Source organism: Oculina patagonica, chromosome 13 (assembly GCF_052425735.1).
Source record: "Oculina patagonica isolate OP01 chromosome 13, crgOcupat, whole genome shotgun sequence".
Taxonomy (NCBI): domain Eukaryota; kingdom Metazoa; phylum Cnidaria; class Anthozoa; order Scleractinia; family Oculinidae; genus Oculina; species Oculina patagonica.
In genome coordinates, this window is record NC_135770.1 from 4,310,726 (window position 1) to 4,335,453 (window position 24,728).

The 24,728-nt window shown below is 38.4% G+C and overlaps 6 protein-coding genes across 6 annotated transcripts in view; 4 read left to right on the forward strand and 2 right to left on the reverse strand.

Annotated features, from left to right (window-relative positions):
* LOC144635950 (uncharacterized) overlaps window positions 1-24,728 on the reverse strand; it is a 36,479-nt gene that overhangs the window by 7,340 nt on the left and 4,411 nt on the right. The gene's annotated exons all lie outside the window — the stretch shown is intronic.
* Window positions 2,505-3,341, forward strand: LOC144636882 (uncharacterized). Its single transcript, XM_078496085.1, has one exon. It carries the CDS (start codon window positions 2,505-2,507, stop codon window positions 3,339-3,341), a length of 837 nt encoding a protein of 278 aa, XP_078352211.1.
* Window positions 13,832-14,879, forward strand: LOC144636107 (uncharacterized). Its single transcript, XM_078495242.1, has one exon. It carries the CDS (start codon window positions 13,886-13,888, stop codon window positions 14,807-14,809), a length of 924 nt encoding a protein of 307 aa, XP_078351368.1. The 5' UTR covers window positions 13,832-13,885; the 3' UTR covers window positions 14,810-14,879.
* On the forward strand, window positions 19,073-20,183 carry LOC144634405 (uncharacterized). Its single transcript, XM_078493353.1, has one exon. It carries the CDS (start codon window positions 19,123-19,125, stop codon window positions 20,062-20,064), a length of 942 nt encoding a protein of 313 aa, XP_078349479.1. The 5' UTR covers window positions 19,073-19,122; the 3' UTR covers window positions 20,065-20,183.
* Window positions 21,286-22,217, forward strand: LOC144635697 (uncharacterized). Its single transcript, XM_078494780.1, has one exon. It carries the CDS (start codon window positions 21,347-21,349, stop codon window positions 21,992-21,994), a length of 648 nt encoding a protein of 215 aa, XP_078350906.1. The 5' UTR covers window positions 21,286-21,346; the 3' UTR covers window positions 21,995-22,217.
* On the reverse strand, window positions 23,180-24,123 carry LOC144635682 (uncharacterized). The gene has a single exon (XM_078494765.1). It carries the CDS (start codon window positions 24,085-24,087, stop codon window positions 23,239-23,241), a length of 849 nt encoding a protein of 282 aa, XP_078350891.1. The 5' UTR covers window positions 24,088-24,123; the 3' UTR covers window positions 23,180-23,238.

The window sequence follows — 24,728 nt, forward strand, 5'->3', positions numbered from 1 at the left end:
TGCATCTTCAGTGTTATGGTTAGCAGGGGACGGAACCACACACTACGTAAAGATTCCGTTTGCCCAAATAGCCAGAGGCAGCCAGAGGAAAAAAAAGGGAGAGGGAAAGATGATGAGATGAGAATTTGGGTGGAAAAAAGGAAGAAGAAAAAATAAACAAAAAAGAAAAAAACCTCATGAAAATAAGAGAAAAAAAAAGATATGACGTTAGAATAGAGAGTTGAATCAATAGTTATAGATGAACATCAATATTCTCCCTACGGTGTAGTACGTTTAAGAGACAGGTAAAAAAAATCACAGCATTGAACTAAGATATTTACTAAAATCCCTGCAGTTCCTTCAGGTTTTCTCTTGTTTTTTAAGCCCATGATAATAAAAATACATCAGGGTACTGATCTGATTTTTATTGGGATGTGGGAGGGAAAAGTATATTATTGCCATTTCTAAATTCCATGGTTGTGGGGGAAGGGTTGGGAGTAAAGGGTCTGCGTGCACACTATAACAGTGTTGAGTTTTTAAATACTTTTTTTAACTTTATATTAGTACTAATATCTTACATTTTTACTTGAAAAAAAAGGCATTCGCTTGTTAGAGATTAAAAAGTGGTTTATCGTATCAGTTAAAGGTTCAGATTTTATACTTTAAGTACAACAACAAATAAAAAGAGAAGCTGTTTTAAACCTTCAGTGTTGAGTAGTTTGTAACTCATCGTTATCTTTTCATAGCAATTTTCAGTAGGCTCAGCGCAAATGCAAGTAAAATGTTTAACGCACGATAACACTTACTTACAACGATCTATAGCTAGACAAAATCCGAAACAAATTTCATTGTTAGTTCGGCGTCTGAAACAAAGCCGTTCCAATTCCCGGCCAAGCAAGGCGGGAAGAACGGCTGAGCCGTTCCAGACGATCCATTGTTCCCTGAGGTGATTATGTAACTGTGGTGTTAGCAATCGTCATGATGTTTGCAAGGGTCGCCTTATCGTTTATCGTTTATCTTTATCGAAAATCTTTCCAAGGCCGTCTTTACAAAGTTTTGATACAATTCTATTCAAACGCCACCTTTATTTGATTTTTTAGACAAAAAGGTGATATCTGTCTAAAGTCAAACAATTAAAAGGGATCTCAAAGGCGCGTTCTAGGCAGACTGTACGTTTCATGGAAAACAAAGGTATAGAGTACAAGGCATGATGGATTTTGCTTGAAGAGAAGCTTTATTCACGGTAGCTGCCATGTTACCAGCAATAGTTTTCACGTTATAATGCAAATTGCGAAGTCAACGTGACTTCTGACGAGGTACGACAATTTCAACTGGTTTCTTAGTATTCCTGATACATTTATCGTGCTTATTTTGAGTTTGAAATAATTTCGGAGCTTTTGTTAGGATATAGAATAAAGAAATCAATATTTAATAATCTGGCGCTCTAAATGATTTTGTCACATATAGCTGACTATTGAGACGAGCTGATTTTCCGAGAATTGTCTTCTTGCCCATGTTTGTCCTCTGGCAGACAGCATGGCGACTACTGTAAATAAAGTGCATTGTCTTTCCACTTCGAGACAGACACACACCTCTTTATTACGGACCTGGTGAGGTTTTCTTTTTTTAACCTTCTCTAGTGAAATTTAGACCTTCGTGGTCCTGATAAATTCAAAAAAGACTCTTAGGTAAGTTCCCCCCACCCCCTTGGTGGGGTGTGCCGAGCCGGTCAAAAAAAAAAAACAAAAAAAAACAAGCTCACGAAAATGAAACATGCCGGCATGCGTCATGACCGTCATAATCGGCCTGCTACAGAAAAAAATGCTGAAGTCCTTTAGGAAGTTACTCTCATGGTCCTTCTAGCCATTTTGGAGTAAACATTAACTGTTTGTTTTTGATCGACCGTTTATCTGGGCAGAGAATTACCTTGGTAGATTCTTGTCTGTCCTGGGCTGAAGTTATATCGAATCTCTGACACTTTTCCGACCAGGTTATTATACAGAGAAAAGAAAGAACTTCAATAGGCTTTGTAGAATTTAGTTGTTTTGTGATACTGCAGCTGCAAAATTACGAATCAGTTAGAATAATGTATCTTTTGTACGAAAATCCAATAGTCGGTAACAGTTTTGCAGCAGGTGGCGGGAGAAATGAATAAAAAAAATCTCCAGTCCCCATGGTTACAGAACGGCTGAGGTAGTTCAGCTGCATTTGATTTCTTCAGCGAAAGCAAATGAACATTTGCCGCTATTAAGTTTTTATGCATGTGATCATTTTCTATTTTCTCCTTACAATGTCAACACATTACCAAGTAAACAGGCGAAGAGAATTATCAACATCATCAACTGAAGTTATTGTCTTGATAGAACCATTAAATTCTCACACAAAAAAATAAACAAAATATATAACTTTCAATAGGGAGAGTTGATGTTACGATCTTAGGAAAGATAAGGTTATAAAAAGTGTTTGATCGCTTTCAATAAGCGCAGTTGCAGTTATTTGTCGCCTTGAAAGGTTTAACGATCATCATGGCGCAACACAAGACGGAGCTTAGAATCGTGGTCGGTTTTGCCCTGGTCGCGTTTGTGCTGGGTCATGGACGGCTCATTGACCCTGCGAGTCGTAACGCCGCGTGGCGATTCGGATTTTCCAACCCGCCACATTACAACGACAACGAGCTGAACTGTGGAGGATTTAACGTGCAGTGGGAAGTCAACCACGGGAAGTGTGGGGTGTGCGGAGACGCGTACCACGAGAAGAACCAAGCGCACATTTACCCAGGGAAATACGCCAACAATATCATCACCAAGACCTACACAGAGGGGCAAGAGATCGAGGTCCTGGTCGATATTACTTCCAATCACCAGGGATTCTTTGTGTTCAGTGTGGGTCGAATTGGAACGGCTCCCATCACACAGGAGAAACTGAACTATGTTCTGAAACAAGCCAATGGTGATTCAAAGTGGCGATTGACTTCATCCGCGAATGATGTCTTTAAGATCAAGTTGAAGCTCCCTGGCGGCCTGACATGTGATCACTGCGTGATGCAATGGTGGTGGACAGTGGGGAATAACTGGGGGTGTGATGCAGACGGCTGTGGAGTGGGACATGGAGAGAAGCAAGAGACTTTCGTCAACTGCGCTGATATAAGGATCACCGCCAAAGATGGCACTGTGGTCACGGACCCACCAACAGAAGCCCCTTCCCCCACAGTACCAGTTGTGACTGAGCCTCTCCCCACGAACGCTCCAAATCCTGGTGGATGCAAGGCGATAGGGCCCTGGGAAGGAAACACTGCCGTGGACAATTGGTGCGTGGTGAATTGTGGGAAGGGTTACTGCCCTGATTACATGTGCAAATGCTAGCTCAAAGCGGCATTAGTAAAATCGCTGAACTTTAAATTAATTATGCCATAATGAACATATATTACCTACTGAAACTGTTTGATTCGTAGACAATAAATCATAACGTTTGATTCAGGAGCTTAGCAACCTAAGCGGGACAGGCAACAAAACGTTTCTAAACGAAAGTTTTACTAATATGAAGCAAATTTAAAAGGCTTGTAACGTGTGTTGTATAGACATCTTAATTAGTACCCTGGTTCTTAGCCGTCAACTTCAAAACAATAATGTAAATTAACAAAAGGGCCTTGACATGTTTATCAGTTTGTGAAGAACAGAAAGCTCAGTGAATTTATCATATATTTTATAGTAAAAGGCTCTCTCTGACTTTTTATTAGACACTTGTGGACCACACGATAGGTTAATAGATTAAAACGATATAGCCAAATACCTAAAAAAAGATTATCTGAAACCGCGTCTAACGTGATGGCTGCTTACTCCTTATGGCTAAAAAAACCTCTTCAAATTCTTGCTATCAACGGGAAAAATAATATTAAAAATACTAGCTACATGGGTGCGTTAGTTTACGTTTTAAAACCTTTGTAAAGCGCCATTATTGATTTTGTGGCTAAGATCGAGTGACTGGCTGAAGATTCTGTCCGCATATAACATGCTTATTTGTCTTGAGCTTTATTATTTCATGATTAAAGTGAGTGTTCAGTATACGTAATACCTGGATTTCATATCTTTCTATACAACAGCGAATCCCCGGGGGGGGGCACTCAAAAAAGTTTTATACGGGGAGGCTCCGCCCCAAGCTCTTACCCCTTACCCTTTTATATACCATTTTCACAGAAATTGTACCCCTTTCGTATAACTTACTGAAAAAAGGTACCCCTTTCATGTACCTAAAAGACTTGGCATAGACTTAGAACAGGACGTTTTCTTGTCATTTTCAAGTAGCGCTTTATAAATTAAAATTATACAGCCATAAAGTGCGTCTGTTCGTGCGTCTGAAGTATTCTAATCAAGGCCCTTAAAAAAACCTAAATGACGGATTTCCATACCCTTTCGTATACCAAAACTTGTAAAATCCCTACCCTTTTATATACCTGAAGCCTGAAAAAGGTACCCCTTTCGGGCGGAGCCTCCCCGTATAGGCCACTATATGGAGTACCCCTCCCCCCCCCCCCCCGGGAGCGAAACTCACAATAAAACACGGTACAACACAACTAAGATTCTGTTTATACAGCTTTGGCTGGCATTCAACCCTCGCAAACTTCAACAAAGCTCTTAGAGTTTACGAACCCCGATATTTTCCCTGATAATACACAGCTGTTCACACGATTCATGTGAAACACAGAAACTCTTCGAATATTAGCTGCTGCTATCGCGCTTATCGACCTTCTTTTTGAAGGAACGGTTAAAACACTGTATTTTCTCAAATAAACGCCGGGCTTCCAAGGAAGAATTGTAAACAACCCCCTCAAGAATTTATTTGAGGGCTAAAATGCATAGTTGCAATGGAAATATGTCAAGTCTGTCCAAAATAATGTATGAAACCCTTGTTTAATAAACTTCAGGCTCGAATTAACATCAGGAGTCAACGCCAGGTCCACCAGGCCAAGTTTGAAATACACGCCGGGGGCGTTTAATAGAGAAATTATTACGGTACAGCGTAATCGACCTTGTCTATTCTTAAACTTTCTCTAACTTAAAGACCAATGTCCCTCCTTTAAATAAAACGGAGGTTATATTACAATATCGTTTGTCATATAATTTTTTGTCATTTATTTGGTCTTCCCTTTGTGTTCTTATGGTCATCGTTTACTGTAACCCGGATGAACAAACTAATTTTTTTTTGTCTTTGTTCGTTTATATAGGACGAGGTTAGGATCGGAACTCCGACATTAACTCGTTTTGCAACAACTCAATTAATCGCCTTCCATATACGTTCAAACTCAACTTTCACGGAATAATCAAAATTATAATATAATGTATGCTGTCGGAAGAAGTCAAAATATAATCGCGGACATGATAAAGGTGAATAAAAATATTAGTTTACCGAACAGAAGACGTTTGTGTTCGATCACAATTTGGAGCAAAATAGGTCCTTTTTACAAGCACTTCTAGAGCTAATAACCCAAGCTCAAGCTGTGCATATCAGGGGCGATAAAAAATGCATTACCTTCAACAGTGTGCTTCTTGCTGTCAGCTTGCTGTCGGTGCGATTGCTTTACTGATTCGAAGCGATTCTCGGGTAAGACCGATAACTCACTAAAATTGCCTCCGATAAGTAGCAAAGTAAGCGCAAACAAATAAATAAACAGGTGAAGTAAGGTAATTAAGGCACAGAATTTTTAAGTATTCCAACTTAAATTAAAGTTTCCAAAAATATCTTGGCTGATCATGATTCGCAGCTTGAGCTTGGGCCGCCTGTGGCATTGGTCACTGTTGGTTTACACAGCAGGTAGTGTCTTTTTGTCGGAGTACATCATGTAACTATGGCAACCTTTCTTCGGCTTTCAGTGTCTATAAGACATGGTATGTTAGCTCTGTGTTAGCACATGGGTTTTATTCAATAGCAATAGGAAAAACTTTTTCATTTACAAAATTTCGATAAAGACAATCAAAAGAAAGGAAGGATAACCAAGCCGTTATCCACTGCAAGAGGCGTAGCCGAGTGCAGTATTGAAAATTTCTCGTTCATTTTGCGGCCAGCGCGTGCGTGCATTTGGAGACTAAACACGAACGGTCAGACTCTTACCCTTTTAATATACAATCTTAGGGCCTGTTTACATGATTCCGGAATGACTTTCATTCCGGAACGAAACTCGTTCCGGAATGAAGTTCGTTCTGCATTTATATGACAGAGTCAACTGGCTCAGCCAAAAGCATTTTCACGTGTGCGATTTTCGCGCGAGATCAAAACAAGGTGGCGCATGTTTCGCGCAAACATGTTTTTGTGCCCAGTGATGGCCGCATCTGCCATTTTAACGAGTAATTTGACCATAGAGCTGCTTCTTTGGGTAAACAGTATGCGGTTTCATGAGTTGCGATTTCATCTCGGAACGAAATTCGTTCTGTGTTGTCATTCCAGAACGAAACTTTCATTCCGGAATGAAAACCGGAATGAACTCATTCCGGAATGACTTGACTTTCGTCTCGGTATCATGTAAACAGATACAAAGAAATGTATGGGGATGGAATGAACTCGTTCCGGAATGAAAGTCATTCCGGAATCATGTAAACAGGCCCTAAGTACACTGCAAGCGATCATCGACTTAACGAACTTCAAACAATAATGTTTAAAAATGAGAAGTGAAGTAGTACACAATTACACGGGATAAGATCAAAAATATAAAAATCACAAATAAAATTATAAGCCATACAGAAATAAAGCTTAAAATGGTCCATAAAATCGTTTATCAGCTGTGGTCGTTCATAAATACAGTCAACGAGAAGCTTGTTCAAAGCAAGTCCTTAGTAGATGGCTTTCACAATTAAGCAACGAACAAGTCAATCGCACACAAAAATGTATTAATTGAGCTGCAGTTTACCTTTTAACATGAAAGCGTTTCAAATTGTTATCCTCTTCGATAGTGTTTGGTATTGGATCGTTGATAATTTGAGGAATATATTTTTCTTTCACTTCTGCAAGCCTTGAAGCTGAAGACATTTTCAATAATGCGTGATTTTTGTGCATTATTATCAATACTCAATACTGCACTTTCGGAGTTTGCTGACGACAGGTAAAGCAAAATCACGTGATCTATTTTAACCAATTTGCGCGCGTGGATTTTGGACAGTGAACGAAGATTGTATATTAAACCAAAAAGTAACTTGAGAGGAATTTTTATTGAAATAAAGTCTTTTAAAATATCATTAAAATATCATGCTTTGCACGCTACTCTCCGGTTTTTAATTGAAAAAAAAAAGAAATGGGCACGGGCGCCTTGTGATAGGGCCTGTTTACATGATTCCGGAATGACTTTCATTCCGGAACGAAACTCGTTCCGGAATGAAGTTCGTTCTGCATTTACATGACAGAGTCGATCGGTTCAACCAAAGGCATTTTCACGTGCGCGGTTTTCGCGCGAGATGAAAACAAGGCGGCGCATGTTTCGCGCGAGATGAAAACAAGATGGCGCATGTTTCGCGCAAACATGTTTTTGTGCCCATTAATTGCCGTATCTGCAATTTTAACGAGTAATTTGACCATAGAGCTGCTCCAATGGGCTAAACAGTTAATGCTATTACGTTTTTTCGATTTGAATTCAAACTGTGGAGTCCGTGTGCGGTTTCATGAGTTGCGATTTCATCTCGGAACGAAATTCGTTCTGTGTTTACATGAAACCGGAATGAAATGTCATTCCAGAACGAAACTTTCATTCCGGAATGAAAACCGGAATGAACTCATTCCGGAATGACTTGACTTTCGTCTCGGTATCATGTAAACAGATACAGAGAAATGTATGGGGATGGAATGAACTCGTTCCGGAATGAAAGTCATTCCGGAATCATGTAAACAGGCCCTTAGGCCCAATTAAAACTGAAGCATTTCAAGCAAGAGCAAGAGTTCTTTAACTTTAAATTCACAAAGAATGCAAGATAACAATTTGATTTCTAAAATGTTGTGTATGTAATTCATTAAAACATTTTGCCAGATTAGGGCTTTGCGGGTGGGATTTATATATTGCTCCGCGAACGAGTCAAAATAAATAAATAAAACAATACACTAGACCCTTAATTGTGTTCAATATTGCCCAAAAAATTCATTGCCAAAAGAGGCCCTTTGCAGCTGGGGTCGCGTGACCAAATTTTCGCTAAAAAAATATATTATGGGCTATTACTTAACGAATGCCAGAATTCGAAATGGGAGAAGCATGTTGAAAATATCAAAACGGTTAAGTTTGACGTGCCTAGCATTAAAGAATGAGATTTTATTATGGTTGATTTTTTTTTAGAGTTATAAAGATTTGTATGGATCCCGGAGAATATTACTGGAGCCGGCAAGACCTTCATTCACATTTGAAAAACACATATCTTATAAGACTTCTTCAGGCAAAATATAAACAATTAACCGAAAGTGTCGTTGGTGTCTCAGCAGTTAGCCATTCCAAATATAAATGATTATTTACTAGAATCCATAACGTTTTAAAATGTCTATTCACAAGGCTGAAAAGGTTAAAATACTTGAAAAGGAAAAAAAAACGTTTTTGACATAATTATGTCTTGTTCAAGGTTTTTTGAGAATAACTAAATTAGGGAGAATCGTTTCATCCTTTCCTTTTTAAGTAGTTTAAAACATTGAATGGGAAAAAATATCTTCCGTGTTCCTCACAACTCTTCTCCTGTTCGCTGTACAAGCCGAGACGTGTCAGGCTGTAGTTGTTCGATAAGGGACGATAATCTTTTCCTTATCTGATATAATGTTATTTTGAATTTGTGTCGTATAGATAGATTAAGGTGGATAGCAACAGTTTCCTGCACTTAACTTTAATAGGTCAATATTACCACTAATTATCAGTTAATACTGCGAAAAATATCTGTATCTAACGAATGCGTAATCATTGCGGGTAAGAAATGCGTTGCCCTATATCTTTGTAATACAGTAAAAAACGACGAGTAATAAGAACCTAGTTTTTTTTTTCCAGGTTAGCCTTAACAGGTTCTTACATAAATGGTAGTTAACACAAATTTAGGCTATTTAGGGTCTTAATAGGTTCTTATTTTCTGAGGAAATATTTATATTGTTGCCTAATAGAGCTTTTAGTGATATTCGGCCTATATTTGTATACAATTTGCATACCACACAAGTGTTTAAGTAAACATGAAGCACTATTCATTCAGAACATGACATTGTATACATGAACAGTAAAGTCTTGGCCAAAGTTATTGTCCTAAAAGTAAACATTTTTAATAACTTTTAGAAAATAAGAACCTGTTTTCAAATTTTAGGCTAAATAGGTTTTTATAAAAATGGGGAATGTTAGATTCTAACTTGCAGATTTTTACTGCATAACAGTTTGCCATAGCAGAAGTATTACTTTTATAAACTATTGGTGGTTGTATTTTTTGTTGAAAATAATACGAGAGAGGATGAGGTGTAAAGGGCGTTTTATGTTTACATAAACTGTAAGGCCGAATTAAAACTTTGACACTCAAGTGAATTTGAGAAACGTCCAAGTAAGAGCAAGTGTGTTAACTAAAATTCACAAAAAATGCTAGATTAAACAATTTGATTTCTGAAATGTTGTGCATGTACCTTATTCTCAATTAATTTCGCGAGTATATGTACTAAATTTTGCAATTTTGATACTTTAATACTCGCGAAATATAGGACACGCGAAGTCTAAAATCGCAAAATTTAATATCGTACTGATAATATAAAAAATAATGAAACTCGATTTGTTTTATCATAGTTATTCCAACATGTCTGAGCTTCATGTTTAGAAGTTTTTTGTTTAATTTTGTCCATTAGTTATTTCTCACTCTATCAGTCGCACTGTTCGAACTGTTCTCTGCCGCCAAGTTCTTCAAAATCTCGCTCTTGCAGTCGTAGATGAACCTATAAGGTATTTAGACTGTTGAATACCTTATGTTTTGTTATGTATATATTGTTTTGTTTGCTGCTTTTACGATATTAAAACATTTTGGCAGATTAGGGCTTTGTAGGTGGGATGCACTAGACCCTTGTTTTCAATATTACAAAAAAAAAAATTCATTGCCGCATAGAGAAAATTACAGCTTAATGGGCCCTTTGCAGCTGGGATCGCGTGACCAAATTTTTACTTAAAAATTGTAGTTTTATGGAATATAACTAAACAAATGCCAGAAATAGAAAGAGCATTTCAAAAATATCAAAATGGTTAAGTTTGAGGTCCATAGCATTAAGATTTTATTATGGTTTAAATTTTTTAGAATTATAAAGATTTGCATGGAAAATGTTGCTGGAGCCGGCAAGACCTTCATTCACATTCGAAAAACAAATATTCAGGCAAAATATAAACATCGATTTGGAAATACATGATACAAGAAATATAAATGATAAGAACCGACGTTTTGGAGCATCTTGCGCCATCATCAAGGTTACATACCATGTTGACCGAGACGTCGGTTCTTATCATTTATATTTCTTGTAAAATATAAACAATTAACCAAAAAGGTCGTTGGTGTCTCAGCAGTAAGCGATTCCAAATCATTATTTGCTAGAATCCTTAACGTTTTAAAATGTCCATTTACTAGGCTGAAAAGTTAAATGCCTAAAAAGGAAAAAAAACGTTTTTGACATAATTATGTCTGGTTCAAGGTTTTTTTAGAATAACTGAACTTAGGAAGAACTGCTTCATTTTTTTTTCTTTTTACTGAGTAGTTTTAAAAACCTTTTATGTCATGTAAATACTTATCTTTCACTCAAATTTACCGTATTTTCTCGATTAAACGCCGGACCCCGATTGAACGCCGGCCTCGTATAAACGCCGGGGGCGTTTGTTCGAGGTCCCGGCAATTACTTGAAGTCAAGCTAACAAGTGAATATACTCTCTTGAATGGCAGCGCTATAACATTTTAGTATGGTATGCTGCTTTGGATCTAAAGCAGCATACCGTGCTAATATGTTATAGCGCTGCCATTCAAATATTGATTGCAACATAAACGTGTCCAATCCGCAATAATGGACCTTTGGGTAATTATCAACTTTAAAAACCCAGGGATAGTTTTTCGGGGCACTAAACGAAGAGAAAAGTCGCCCCGCCTTGACAAACTCCCCCTTGGTCTCAAAGATCGGTAACAGTAAATCAATCTGAAAAATTGACAGAAAATTACAGTCCTTTAATAGACGCCGGGCCCCGATTAAACGCCGGCTTCAAAAAAACGCCGAGTCTACCAAGCCAAGTTTGAAATAAACGCCAGGGGCGTTTAATTGAGAAAATACGATACGTGAATTTGAGAAACGTCCAAGCAAGAGCAAGTCTTCTTTAATTAAAATTCACCAAGAATTCTAGATAACAATTTCATATCTGGAATGTTGTACATGTAATTCATTCAAACATTTTGCCACATTAGGGCTTTGCGGGTGGAATGTATTGCTCAGCAAACGATTCAAAATAAATAAATAAAACAATACACTAGACCCTTAAATTCAATATTACGAGAAAACTTCTTTGCCCAAAGAAAAAATTACAGCTTAATAGACCCTTTGCAGACAGGTTCGCGTGACCAAATTGTTACTTAAAAAAAATGTATATATTGTCGGCTACTACTAAACGAATGCCAGAAATGAATAAAGCATGTCGAAAATATCAAAATGGTTAAGTTTGAGGTCCCTAGAAGGAAAAAAATGAGATTTTATTACCGTTTAATTATTTTTAGAATTCTAAAATTTTGTATGGAAAATGTTGTTGGAGCTAGCAAGACCTTCATTCACATTTGAAAAAACAAATATTTAGGCAAAACATTAACAATATAATTAAACTATAGGGTCGTTGTTGACTCAGCAGTTAGCCATTTGAAATCCTTATTTACTAGAATCCTTAACGTTTTACAAGGCTGAAAAGTTTAAAATACCCAAGAAGAAAAATAAAACGTTTTTGACCGTTTTTATGACTTGTTTAAGGTTTTTTGAGAATAACGTAATTAGGAATTAAAGAATCGCTTTATTTTTTCCTTTTTACAGAGTAATTTATAAAAAAACCTGTTATGTCATACTTCTCTTACCCTCAAATGTACGTGAATTTGAGAATCGTCCAAGCAAAGGTAAGTGTTCTTTACTTAAAAATTCACCAAGAATGCTAGATAACAATTTCATATCTGGAATGTTGTACATGTAATTCATTAAAACATTTTGCCAGATTAGGACTTTGCGGGTGGAAAGTATTGCTCAGAGAACGATTCAAAATAAATAAATAAAGAAAACAAGACACTAGACCCTTGAGTTCAATATTACAAGAACAATTCATTGCCCAAAGAGAACATTACAGCTTTTATATAAGCTGTAAAATAGGCCCTTTGCAGCCAGGTTCGCGTGACAAAATGTTTACTAAAAAATTGTATATTGTCGGCTTTAGGCCTTCATTCGCATTTGAAAAACAAATATTCAGGCAATTAAAACATAAACAATAAAACAATAGGGTCGTTGGTCACTCAGCAGTTAGCCATTCCAAATCAATATTTGCTAGAATCCTTAACGTTTTACAAGGCTGAAAAAGTTTAAAATACCCAAGAAGAAAAATAAAACGTTTTTGACATAATTAAATTATGACTTGTTTAAGGTTTTTTGAGAAAAACTTAATTAGGAAGAATCGCTTCATTTTTTCCTTTTTACCGAGTAATTTTAAAAACCTCTGAAGTCATGTAAATAATTATCTTAACACTCAAAAGTACGTGAATTTGAGAAACGTCCTAGCAAGGGCAAATACTCTTTAACTAAAATTCACCAAGAATTCTAGATAACAATTTCATATCTGAAATGTTGTACATGTAATTCATTAAAACATTTTGCCAGATTAGGGCTTAAGCTTTGCGGGTGGAATGTATTGCTCAGCAAAAAAATCAAATCAAAATAAATAAAACAATGCATTGTTCAATATTAAAAGAAAAGGTCATTACCCAAAGAGTAAATTTCAGCTTAATAGGCCTTTTACAGCTGGGGATCGCGTGACGAAATTGTTACTAAAAACTAATGTTATGGGCTATGACTTAACAAATACCAGAAATGGAAAAAGCATCTCGAAAATATCAAAATGAAAAAGGTTGAGGTCCCTAACATTAAAGAATGAGATTTTATGACGGTTTTATTACGTCTTTATAGAATTATAAAGATTTGTATGGGAATTGTTGTTGGTGCCGGCTAACATGCGATCAGGCGCGCCAAAAAGAACGCTTGATCGCAGATTAAGAGCCGGCAAGACCTTAATCACATTTGAAAAACAAATATCTTATAAATTTCTTCAGGAAATAGTAATAATTAACCAAAAGGGTCGTTGGCGACTCAGCAGTAAGCCATTCCAAATTATTATATTTGTTTGAATCTTAGCGCTTTAAAATGTTTATTGACAAGGCTGAAAAAAAGCATAAAAGGCCTAAAAAGGAAAAAAAAATTTTTTTGACATAATTATGTCTTGTTCAAGGTTTTTTGAGAATAACGTAATTAGGAAGAATCGCTTCACACTTTTGTTTTTAAGAAGTTTTAGAAACCTTTTAAGGCATGTAAATACTTATCTTAACATACATTGAATATCATAGACGTCATTTGGGTGTGTTATTTCTTATTTTATCATCCGCAGTGATATTGGAATATTGATAATAGCTCAGCGTTGTCTTTAAATTTAATATATAGTTTCCTCTATGGAGAAATATTGCATGCAAAGGTTATTCAGAAGCCTGAGTTCCGGAACCGCTTGTATAAATATCCCCCACAAATATCACTGTAACCATGCCACGATATGTCTATATAAGAAGCTTGCAGCTTCAAACACGTACACTTCAAAGCTCTTGCTTACCCAGCACTTGAGAGAGTGCCGAGCTACATTTGTGCAACAGCATTGTCCAGTTTACACGAAACAACAATGGGAGCGAAAGAAATTCTTCGCCTTCTCGTGGCCGCAAGCGTAATTGCTTCGGTTGTTGGCCATGGAATGCTGATAAATCCTGCTAGCAGAAACTCCGCATGGAGGTTTTTCCCCAATCGTCCAGCACAGTACACAGACAACCAGCTAAACTGTGGAGGTTTCAACGTCCAATGGTCCGAAAACCAAGGCAAATGTGGAGTGTGCGGTGACGCCTATCATCTCACAAACCCCAAGTACGTCTACCCGGGAGAGTACGCAAAGGACGGTTTCATCACCAAAACATACAAAGAAGGGCACGAGATTGACGTTACCGTAAAGATTACTTCAAATCATCAAGGCTACTTCCGCTTCAGCGTGGGCAAACTCGAAAAGCGACCAATCACTCAAGAGCAACTGAAACACGTTTTGTTACAACCCGATGGTTCTGACACATGGCCCCTTCACTCATCCGGAACTGGAGATTTCAAGATTAAACTCTTGCTTCCTAAAGGCCTGACATGTGATCACTGCGTGATGCAATGGTGGTGGACTGTGGGCAACAACTGGGGCTGTGACGAAGACGGCAATTGTGGAGTTGGAAAAGGAAAGGAACAAGAGACATTTGTGAATTGCGCTGATATTAAGATTGTGTCAGCTGGAGGCCCAGCGCCGCCTTTCACTGAGGCCCCTCCAACTGAGAGACCCACCACTCAGGCTCCTTCCACGGCAAAGCCAACTACAGAGATGCCCTCTACGCAGAACCCACCCTCCACTCAAGAACCCCCAACTGAAGGACCTGCTACCACAGTTCCACCAACGAAATTACAATCTGGAGGATGCAAGGCCACAGGACCGTGGAAAGGAAATGCCAATATGGACGAATGGTGTAGTGTTAACTGTGCATTGGGTCATTGCCCTTCCAGCCACTGTGTGTGCGCTTAAAAAGGTCGTATTTAGGTTATGTCTGTTTGATGATTGAGTCTTGTGTTGTAGCTGTTTTTGCTAGGTCGTACTGTCCGTACTGGTAATGGTATCTAATAAAAATGGGTCGACTTCTTTATCAACTGACTTTTGATTTTATTCCAAGTTAATGTATGAAGTACAAATGATCTGATTATTTGATTGATTGATCGATTGAGCGTTTTTTTGATTGATTGATCGATTGATCGATTAATTAATAGTTATTTAATGAATGAAAAATGAGTGAGTAAATGAAAAATTGAATTAATGAATTAACGAATTAATCAATGAATAATCACGATGATGATGATGATAAAAAATAACAATACGTCTCTCCACCAGCAATCATCCCTCGCACCCCGTATCCCATATAAGAGTCCACTAACAAAGCCTTTTGTTGAAATTGGGTATCTCAGAGTTTATTTCTGGCATTTAAGGTATTTTGAACTGTTTATTAGTTTTTGTTAATTTAACGTTCGTTGTTTAAAAGGTTTAAAACAAGTTATACACACGGCAACGTCTGTATAGAATATTACTGACTAAAAGAAAATAACAAGCAAATATAGATAATTGTTTAAAATATAAAAATGGTTTAAACATATATATTTTTTTTAGTTCCAATCCCTCCCGTTTTTTATTTTTCACTCTCTCTCTGGGCATGATCGGCTCAGTGAATTGCTAATGAAGCGTGGCCTGAAAATTTCGTCCGGTATTGGGTGAGTTGTCATGGGTTGGATTTTTTCAGGCAAAATATAAACAATTAACCAAAGGGGTCTTTGGTGACTCAGCAGTTAGCCATTCCAAATCATTATTTGCTAGAATTCTTAACATTTTAAAATGTCTATTTACAAGGCTGAAAAGTTAAAATACCAAAAAAGAAAAAAAAAACGTTTTGAACATAATTATGTCTTCAGGTTTTTTGAAAATAACTTAATTAGGAATAATCGCTTCATTTTTCCTTTTTAGGTAGTTTTAAAACCCTTTTAAGTCAAATCAGCCTGGTTTGGTAAGTGCTTGTCCATAAAATGCTACAATATGTTAAATATATATGGTACACCATAGTGTTATATATTGGATAGATAAATAATGCCTAGCTTTTGCCATAATTTCTGTACTGATTCCAAATTGGTAATTAATGATATTTCAAAGGGCGTTCATCATCCATAAATAAATCCAGAAATTTGTATTTGTATATATATGCTTTACTTTACCTATTTGTATACTTTACTTTATCGATTCGTTTATTATACATTTTTATTTCAATGTTTTGATTCAGCTCCTTTCTTTAGTATTTGGAAACCATAACATGTGTTTTATCAAGCTTATTTGAAGGAAGCTTATTTGAAGAAAGCCAAAGTGTAATCATTTTTGAGTCTAATGCTTGCGTGCGCTTTGCGCATGCGCATTAGACTCTTTGTTATATGAAAAAAGCTGTTAGCAATCCCAAGGGAATGGTTCGGGATCGATAATCGTTCGCTGTAATGTAGAAAACAATGATCAGCTGCAAGAACGGACTCCGTACGGACACGCACGATTAGTTTCAATTAAAAACAGCCAATCAGCGACACGTGTTCCCACGCATAATTAAAAGTTCTTTCTCAAGTCACGATTATTCAACACTTGAACAGGACGAAATAATTTTCCAGTTAAGACATTTGTAAGCTTTTTGTGAAAATAAATCTTCGTTTTCAGTTCAGTTAAGCACTTGTGTTTTCGTCTTGCTTAAAAAGCAAGACATCTTTGAGAAAAAATATTTCGACGGCGACTCGCGTTTATTTACACAATGCGACCAAATATTTATTTTGTTTTAAAAAATAGAAAACTTTACCTCGGTTTTTGTATTTAAGTCATTCGAATTTTGACCAATTTTTTCTTTACAGTGCAAACAAAAACCTTCAAAAATAAAAGATGTACATGGATAAATGTAAATCAAGTTACGCGACTAAATCAAAATGCGTTTGTTTGGCCGCTTTGCAGTATTACACTGTCCCGGCCTTTGCCATACACTGAAATCGAATTTCATGCTTTTACGACTCTCAGAGATCTTAAGTTCTTCTTACAGCTAGAAAAATCATAAAATGGTTACATTGATATGGAAGTGATGATTCGCGAAATTTGTACATCATGATAAACAGTCTTCGCTCCTGTGTATAGCCTGCGAACGCAGACGTATTTCCGCCTGTCGTTTCTCTCCGCCGAAAAATAGCACGCTATTTTTCGGCGGAGAGAAACAACAGGCGGAAATACGTCTGCGTTCGCAGGCTATCCTGTGTATGGTAGCTCGATAATAATTGCCTAGTTTCCAGCGTTCAAAAGGTCATCATTATATTGACGTGAGCATTTACACCCGTTTTTAGGAAAATCTGTCACTAAGTGCTTACAGTACAATGGAGTATTAAACAGTCACTATTTCAAGTGCTTTTATTGCAAAATCTGTTTCAAGAGTCATCATCAAAATGGTGAAAAATCTGAAAGAAAACGATGTGAAGTTCTTCAACCCTTGTTGTAATGAACATGCTTTTTGAAAATCGTCACGCAATCTTATCCAAATGTTTAATCGTTTCTGCTTTTACGGACAATACGAAAGAGGTAACATCAACTCCTGTTCATACTTTAAATTTTGTGAAGCATATAACATTTATGACTGTTTCGTTTTCATCCATAATCATCCATGATGCCCCTAGCTTGCTATAAGCATTTTAAATTAAACTCCCGAACACAAACCTCTAACCAATTTTAACCGGCTTACGAAAACCGCGCAATCTGTTCACTATGCCATACGGCATTAGACTCATGTCACCCTTGGTGACCTATTTTTTATGAATGCAAAGCAAATTTGTGTCAGCAGCAAAAAGAATAAATGATAAAATCTTGGGCAGCATATTGAAATATCGAAGATAGGCCACCCCTGAGGCACTACACATGTTATTGAAAAGCTTTCAGAGCTTACTGGCTTGTATTTTCTTTTTGTTAAGTTGTTCAGTTTAGTGCCACTCGTTTGCTCGCTTGCAATTCCCCTAATTCCATAATGGTCAAGTTTCCTTAGAAATATCTCATGATTTACATGCAGTATCGAATGACTTTGCGAGGTCTAAAATATACTTGCAATGGCTATTTATTGTTATATATTGCTTGTGATATTTTTGTCATCAGCCTAATAGTTGCTAAGCTTGTTGAGTGTTTTTCAGAAAACCATACTGACATTAGAATAATATGTTGCTCTGGTCAAAATATTGAAGTACTCTTTTTTTTTTAATAATTTTTCTGGGCCATGGGAGAGCAGAGCTAGGTCTGCAATTAGAGTATCCTTCTTCATTGTTTGCTTTAAATTCTGGGGTAACAAGTACAACATAAGGTCATAAGGAATCATACCAGTAAGAAATCTAAAGAAAGCAGTGGTTACTTATGTATTTTAATTTCATCCTGACCACAAGGCTTGTTTCCATTCAGCCGGCTTATTTCAAACTCTTCTCCGTTCCTTTATTGAAAAAAAAAAGAAAGAAAGAAATTGAAACAGGCTTCTTGTGTTTACACAAAGTATCAGGCCGAATTAAGCCTACGGCGCAGTCAAGAGAATTCGGGCCAGAGTTCTTTAACAAAAACTCAGTCGTTGAGTCCATTCAAAGTGCTTAACAAATTACGGCGTTGCGGGATTTATTGCTCGGCGAAAGAATCAAAATAAACAAATAAATAAATGAATAAAACAATGCACTAGACCTTTGTGTTCAATAATAGAAGGAAAATCTATTTACAAGGTTGAAAAGGTTGAAATACCTAAAAAGAAAAAAAAAAACGTTTTGACATAATTTGACATATCTTTTCCTTTTTAAGTAGCTAAACCTTTTAAGCCTTGTAATCAGTACTTATTTTAACCTATAGCGAATAATATGGACGTCATTTGGGCGTTTCATTTCTAATTTTATCATCACCAATGATATTAAAATATTGATACTAGCTAAATTTAATATATGGTTTTCTCTACGAAGAAATGTGGCATGTGAAAACGTTTATTTTGATGCCTGACGTCCTGAGCCGCCTGTATAAATCGTCCACGCAAATGCAAAACGCTCGCCACTATATATTTACACTAGAAGCTTGCAACTTCAAACAGCCCACAAATCGTGCTTATTCAGCTTTGAACAGCCTTCAACCTCACGATTTTTAACAAAGCACCAAGAATTGAGGTTTCGTTGTATTTTTTGTGGACCAACACAGCTGCTAACGTTTGATAACAACTGAGTAGAGTTCTGAGCTTCATTTGTGTACCAACATTGTGAAGTACACACGCAAAGACAATGGGAGAGAGAGAAATCCTTCGCCTTCTCGTGGCCGCAAACTTGATTGCTTTCGTTCTTGGCCATGGAATGCTGATAAACCCAGCTAGCAGAAACTCTGCATGGCGGTATTTCCCCAATCGCCCAGCGCAGTACACGGACAACGAGCTGAACTGTGGAGGTTTCAGCGTCCAGTGGAGCAAGAACAAAGGCAAATGTGGAGTGTGCGGTGACGCTTATCATCTTACAAGCCCGAGGTACGTCTACCCTGGGAGGTACGCCAAAGACCGCTTCATCACCAAGACCTACAAAGAAGGGCACACAATTGAAGTTACCGTAAGAATCACTTCAAACCACCAAGGCTTTTTTCGCTTTAGCGTGGGCAAGCTCGAGAACAGAGAGCGACCCATCACTCAAGAGCAACTTAAGCACGTCCTCCTGCAACCCGATGGTTCCAACACATGGCCGCTTCACTCATCCAGAACTGGAAATTTCAAGATTAAACTCAATCTTCCCAAAGGCCTGACATGTGACAATTGCGTGATGCAATGGTGGTGGACTGTCGGCAACAACTGGGGCTGTGACGAGGACGGCAATTGTGGAGTTGGCAAAGGGAAGAAACAGGAGACGTTTGTGAATTGCGCTGATATTAAGATTGTGGGAGCTGGAGGCCCAGCGCCGCCTGTCACTGAGGCTCCTCCGACAGAAAAACCCACCACTCAGGCTCCTTCCACGGTAAAGCAAACCACAAAAAGGCCCAACACAGAAAAACCCTCTACACAAAGACCCTCTACGCAAGGACCCCCAACTGAAGGACCTGCTACCACAGTCCCAGCAACAAGACCTCCTACTGGAGGGTGCAAAGCCACAGGAGCGTGGGCCGGGAATGCTAATATGGACAAATGGTGTCGTGTTAACTGTGCAGCGGGTTATTGCCCTTCCAGCATTTGTGTATGTGCTTAAAAGCGTATTTACCGTAAAGGCGTTGATTTTATATGTAGTAATGTTTGTTTGATGATTCAGTCTTAGGTTGTAGCTAGGTCTTATTTACTGATATCAATAAAAGTGGGCCAATTTCTTCACCAGCTGACTTCTGATTTTGTTCCGAAATAGTTAGTGTTTTGAGCATTTTCGGCTCAGTGAATTACCAACAAAGCATGGTCTGTATATTTCTCCCGGTCTTGAGTGACTTGTCGGGGATTGGAGTAACAAGTTCTTAAAAAATATCATAAAATGTTTAGTGTACCCTAGATCTGTTTCAGCTGGTTTATTGTTTTTCACGAGTCTTAACGATGCACTAGATCTTTGTGTGCAATAACACGAGAAAAACAAAAAAGAAAACAATTTTTTCGCGAAAAGCCAATCAAGTGCAAACCACGAGTCGAAACGATTGGGGGGGAACTCCCTTATATAAGCTATATAAGTATGCGAGGCGCCAAAGGGTATAGTTTTTGAGCCGTTCTGGCCACAAATAGGGTAAGGATTTGGACCATCTTTGGTTTGTGATCGCAAACCGGAGCAGTTCCTGGGTAATGTCTAGTCAGAAATAAGTGAAAGAAAAACATATATTTTGTATGAAGTATGGTAAGGGTTTTTTTGGAAACGTGCCGCACACTCCCACCAAAAATTTAGGAGAGTAACTAGGAGCCCATTCCTGGAGCCTGAGTAACCCAACCACCAAACCACCACCCCCTCCTCCCAGACCCCCCTGGGACATACTTTTGTCACGGTCTTGGCTCGAGTTTTTGCACGAAATGCAAAGTTGAATATATAGTCATATTCCTTAATTATTATACACATCATTTGGACGGTTAAATTTTTAATTTTAACAGCAATAGTGGGAATGTTGTCGCTGTTGTTAAGTTTTATATTTGGTTTCCTCTATGGAATTGTTGCATGTGAAACCGTTTATTCAGACGCCTGCATGAGTGTCTGAACCGCCTGTACAAATCTCCCCCACCCTTACACAGCAAACACGCCGCGCAAAATTTACACTAGAAGCTTGCAACCTCAAACATTTCAAAAATAGTGCTTATCCAGCTTTGACCAGCATTCAACCTCCCGATGTTTTAACAAAGCTTCTAGAATTGACGCTTCGCTATATTTTTCAGGTGGAGCAACACAGCTGCTCACGTGATTCCATACTAGTCAAGTCAACTGAACGTTTGAAATCACATTGATAGCACACGAGACAGCTCCGAACTTCATTTGTGTACCAGCACTGTGAAGTACACAAGCTAAGACAATGAGAGCAAGAGAAATCATTCGTCTCTTCGTGGCCGCAAGCTTGATTGCTTTGGTTCATGGTCATGGAATGATGTTAGATCCCGCCAGCAGGAACTCCGCATGGAGATTTTTCCCCAATCGTCCAGCACAGTACACAGACAACGAGCTGAACTGTGGCGGTTTCAGCGTCCAGTGGAGCAAGAACAAAGGCAAATGTGGAGTGTGCGGTGACGCTTATCATCTTGAAAATCCGCAGTACGTCTACCCTGGATTGTACGCCAAAGACCGCTTCATCACCAAGACCTACAAAGAAGGGCACACAATTGAAGTTACCGTTAAGATCACGTCAAACCATCAAGGGTTCTTCCGTTTTAGAGTAGGCAAGCTCGAGGATCCGAAGAGTCCCATCACTCAAGAGCAACTGACACACCTTCTGCTGCAACCCGATGGTTCCAACACATGGCCGCTTCACTCGTCAAAAAATCAAGAGTTCAAGATTAAGCTCGTGCTTCCCAAAGGCCTGACATGTGATCACTGCGTGATGCAATGGCGGTACACTGCGGGCAACAACTGGGGCTGTGATAAGGACGGCGATTGTGGAGTTGGCAAAGGGGACCAACAAGAGACTTTTGTGAACTGCGCAGATATTAAGATTGTGGCAGCTTGAGCTCCTGCGCCGCAAATGATTTGATTGACTGATTGATTGATTGATTTATTGATTTATTGATTGATTGATTGATTGATTGATTGATTGATTGATTGATAGATAAATTGATTGATTGATTGATTGATTGATCGAATGAACAATCGAACGAACAAATGAATGAATGTATGAATGAAATAAGCTGAAGGTAAAATATGAAGAAAAAATAAATAAGTAAATGAATGAATGAATGAATGAATGAATGAATGAATGAATGAATGAATGAATGAATGAATAAGTGTTGTAGTGCAGCATTCAAGGCGTGCATTGAATTGAGAATTAACTGCATACACCTCTACCTAAGTGCCCTATATGACCTTTTTACAATCTTTTGTTTTTTATTCAGTTGAATGAAACATTATATCATTCTCAAAAGAGGTGCAGAGGACATGGAACGAATTTTGCCAACATTTTCGCTAGACCCGGAGTACGCAGGTATCTCCCATGAGAAGAACGAAAGGTTGTTTGTCCTGCACAGTTGCTTCGAGTTTATTTTAATTTTTCTGTATCATATTACAGGATAGAGTTTCTTGTTAAACACCATAAAGAGTGACGAGGGGTGACGAATATCCTGCGCAGAAGAAGCAAGAGTCGAATACCTAAAGGCGCAAGATTTGGCCACTCGCGCGCGCCAGAAATACTCGTGTTTCATCGTGCGCATTTTTCTCGCGAGAAAGTACGCGGAAATGTTCCTCCTAGCTTTTATACAATATCGTGCCTGTTATGCAAGAAAGCATCGTTGACCTTTAAGTCCCAAATTCAAAAAAATTATATTCTCGTAAATCATAGCAAACATTTCTTTTTCCGTTAGTTCTGAAAATTTCGTGGCAAATCAAAACAATATCCTAAGTTGATTATTTTCTTAATTCTCTAAACGTGACTTCTTCACAATGTGTTGATATTTTGACGGGAAATTACACGCTGATCATATTATAAGAACATAATTTAAATGAAAATGAACATTTTCTCGAGTGTCTTTATAGAACTTATTGACTGCTCTTAGACCTTTCATTGGAAGTAATAGTATCTAACAAAAAATCAAAATCAAACATACAATCTCAGTACTCTTATAAGTCTTCGTTTATTGAAATGATACCATTACCTTATTTTCACAATGTTCACTGTCAAGTCTACAGATAACCCAGATAACCCGTTCCCTTTCTAATCACATCGAGAAATTCAGCTAATTGGTGTCAAAGTTCTTCTTTCTAAGTACAAATGCAGATACTTTCTGGGCAGTGACCTTTGGCGCAGTTATCTCGGCACCAAACATCCATGGCTGCGTTCCCTTTATAAGGACCTGTAGCTTGGCAGCCCCCGGGGTTAGGGGCATTTGTGGGCGGAGGGTCGGTAGGTTTCTGGGTTGTCGGTTGTGTAGTAGGAGGCGGTGCCTGTGTTGGTGGAGGCGGGGGCACACTTCCGTCGCTTTTGGTAATTCTGATGTCTGCACAGTTAACGAAGGTCTCCTGTTCTCCTTTCCCCATACCGCAGTCATTAGGTGCGTCGCAGCCCCAGCTGTTAGCCACCTTCCACCACCACTGAATCACGCAGTGATCACATGTCAGGCCTTTGGGAAGTACCAGCTTGATTGTGAACACCTCATTCTTCTTCGAGGGTATTGTCCACCTGCTGGCACCATTGGGCTGCTTCAGTACATGCGTCAGCTTCGCTTGAGTAACGGGAGGGGTTCCGATCGCGCCCACACTGAACGTAAAGTGCCCCTGATGGTTGGAGGTGACATCTACCAGCACATCAATGGTCTCCCCTTCGGTGTACGTGTTAGTGATGGTCCCAGTGGCGTACTTCCCGGGATGTGTGTACAGCGCCTCGCCCTTTTTGAAATGGTACGGATCTCCACAGACGCCACACTTGCCATTGTTGGTTTCCCACTGGACGCTAAACCCGCCACAGTTCAGCTCGTTGTCTGTGTCTTGCCTCGGCGTCAAAAATCCATACCGCCAGGCTGCGTTTCGGCTAGCTGGTTGGATAAGACGACCGTGACCCAGAACTAAGGTTATCACATTAAGCGCGACAAAGGCTTGAAAAATCGCTGCCATCTTGCGCGTACTTGGCTCGGCAACTTCTTAGCTTTTGTGATCTCGAACTGATAACACCTCGAATTATAGCCTTTTACCAAAGTTTTCCACGTGATGTACAATGTTGAATTAGCTGTTATGTGAAGAGCAAACACAGGGGAGATGTGTCTAAAATGCTGTATAAGATGTCTTGTGTTGGAAAGACTTAAAATCAGAGGATGTGTACAGTGTATTCACACCTTGATGGTTTGAGATAAGAGTGTCATTGTCGCACAGAGGAAAAGTTGACAATTTACACACAGGTGATTCTGGGTAAACATCACAGATACAGGTGATTACATCGGGCTTTGTGTACATTTAGATATTTTTGTCGGCGAGGGTGGAGGTGTAGGTAGGAGAGGAAATCAAGTTTTTGTATCGGTAAAAATGGCAAATTCACTGATTTAGAACAGAATAATAATTGTAAAACTTTACGACAAAATTAGCTCTAATTAAAAATCTATTAAAGGATCTCAAGGATCCCTCGCAACCATGATACGTCGCCCGCGCGACGTGTGGCATCCGATATTTTTTCTGTCATCTAATTTCGGACATTTCGCATGTTGAAAAGAAATCCTCGTCCATCCTTGTGCGTTTGCATTATTGAAGTCTTTAACTGCCAC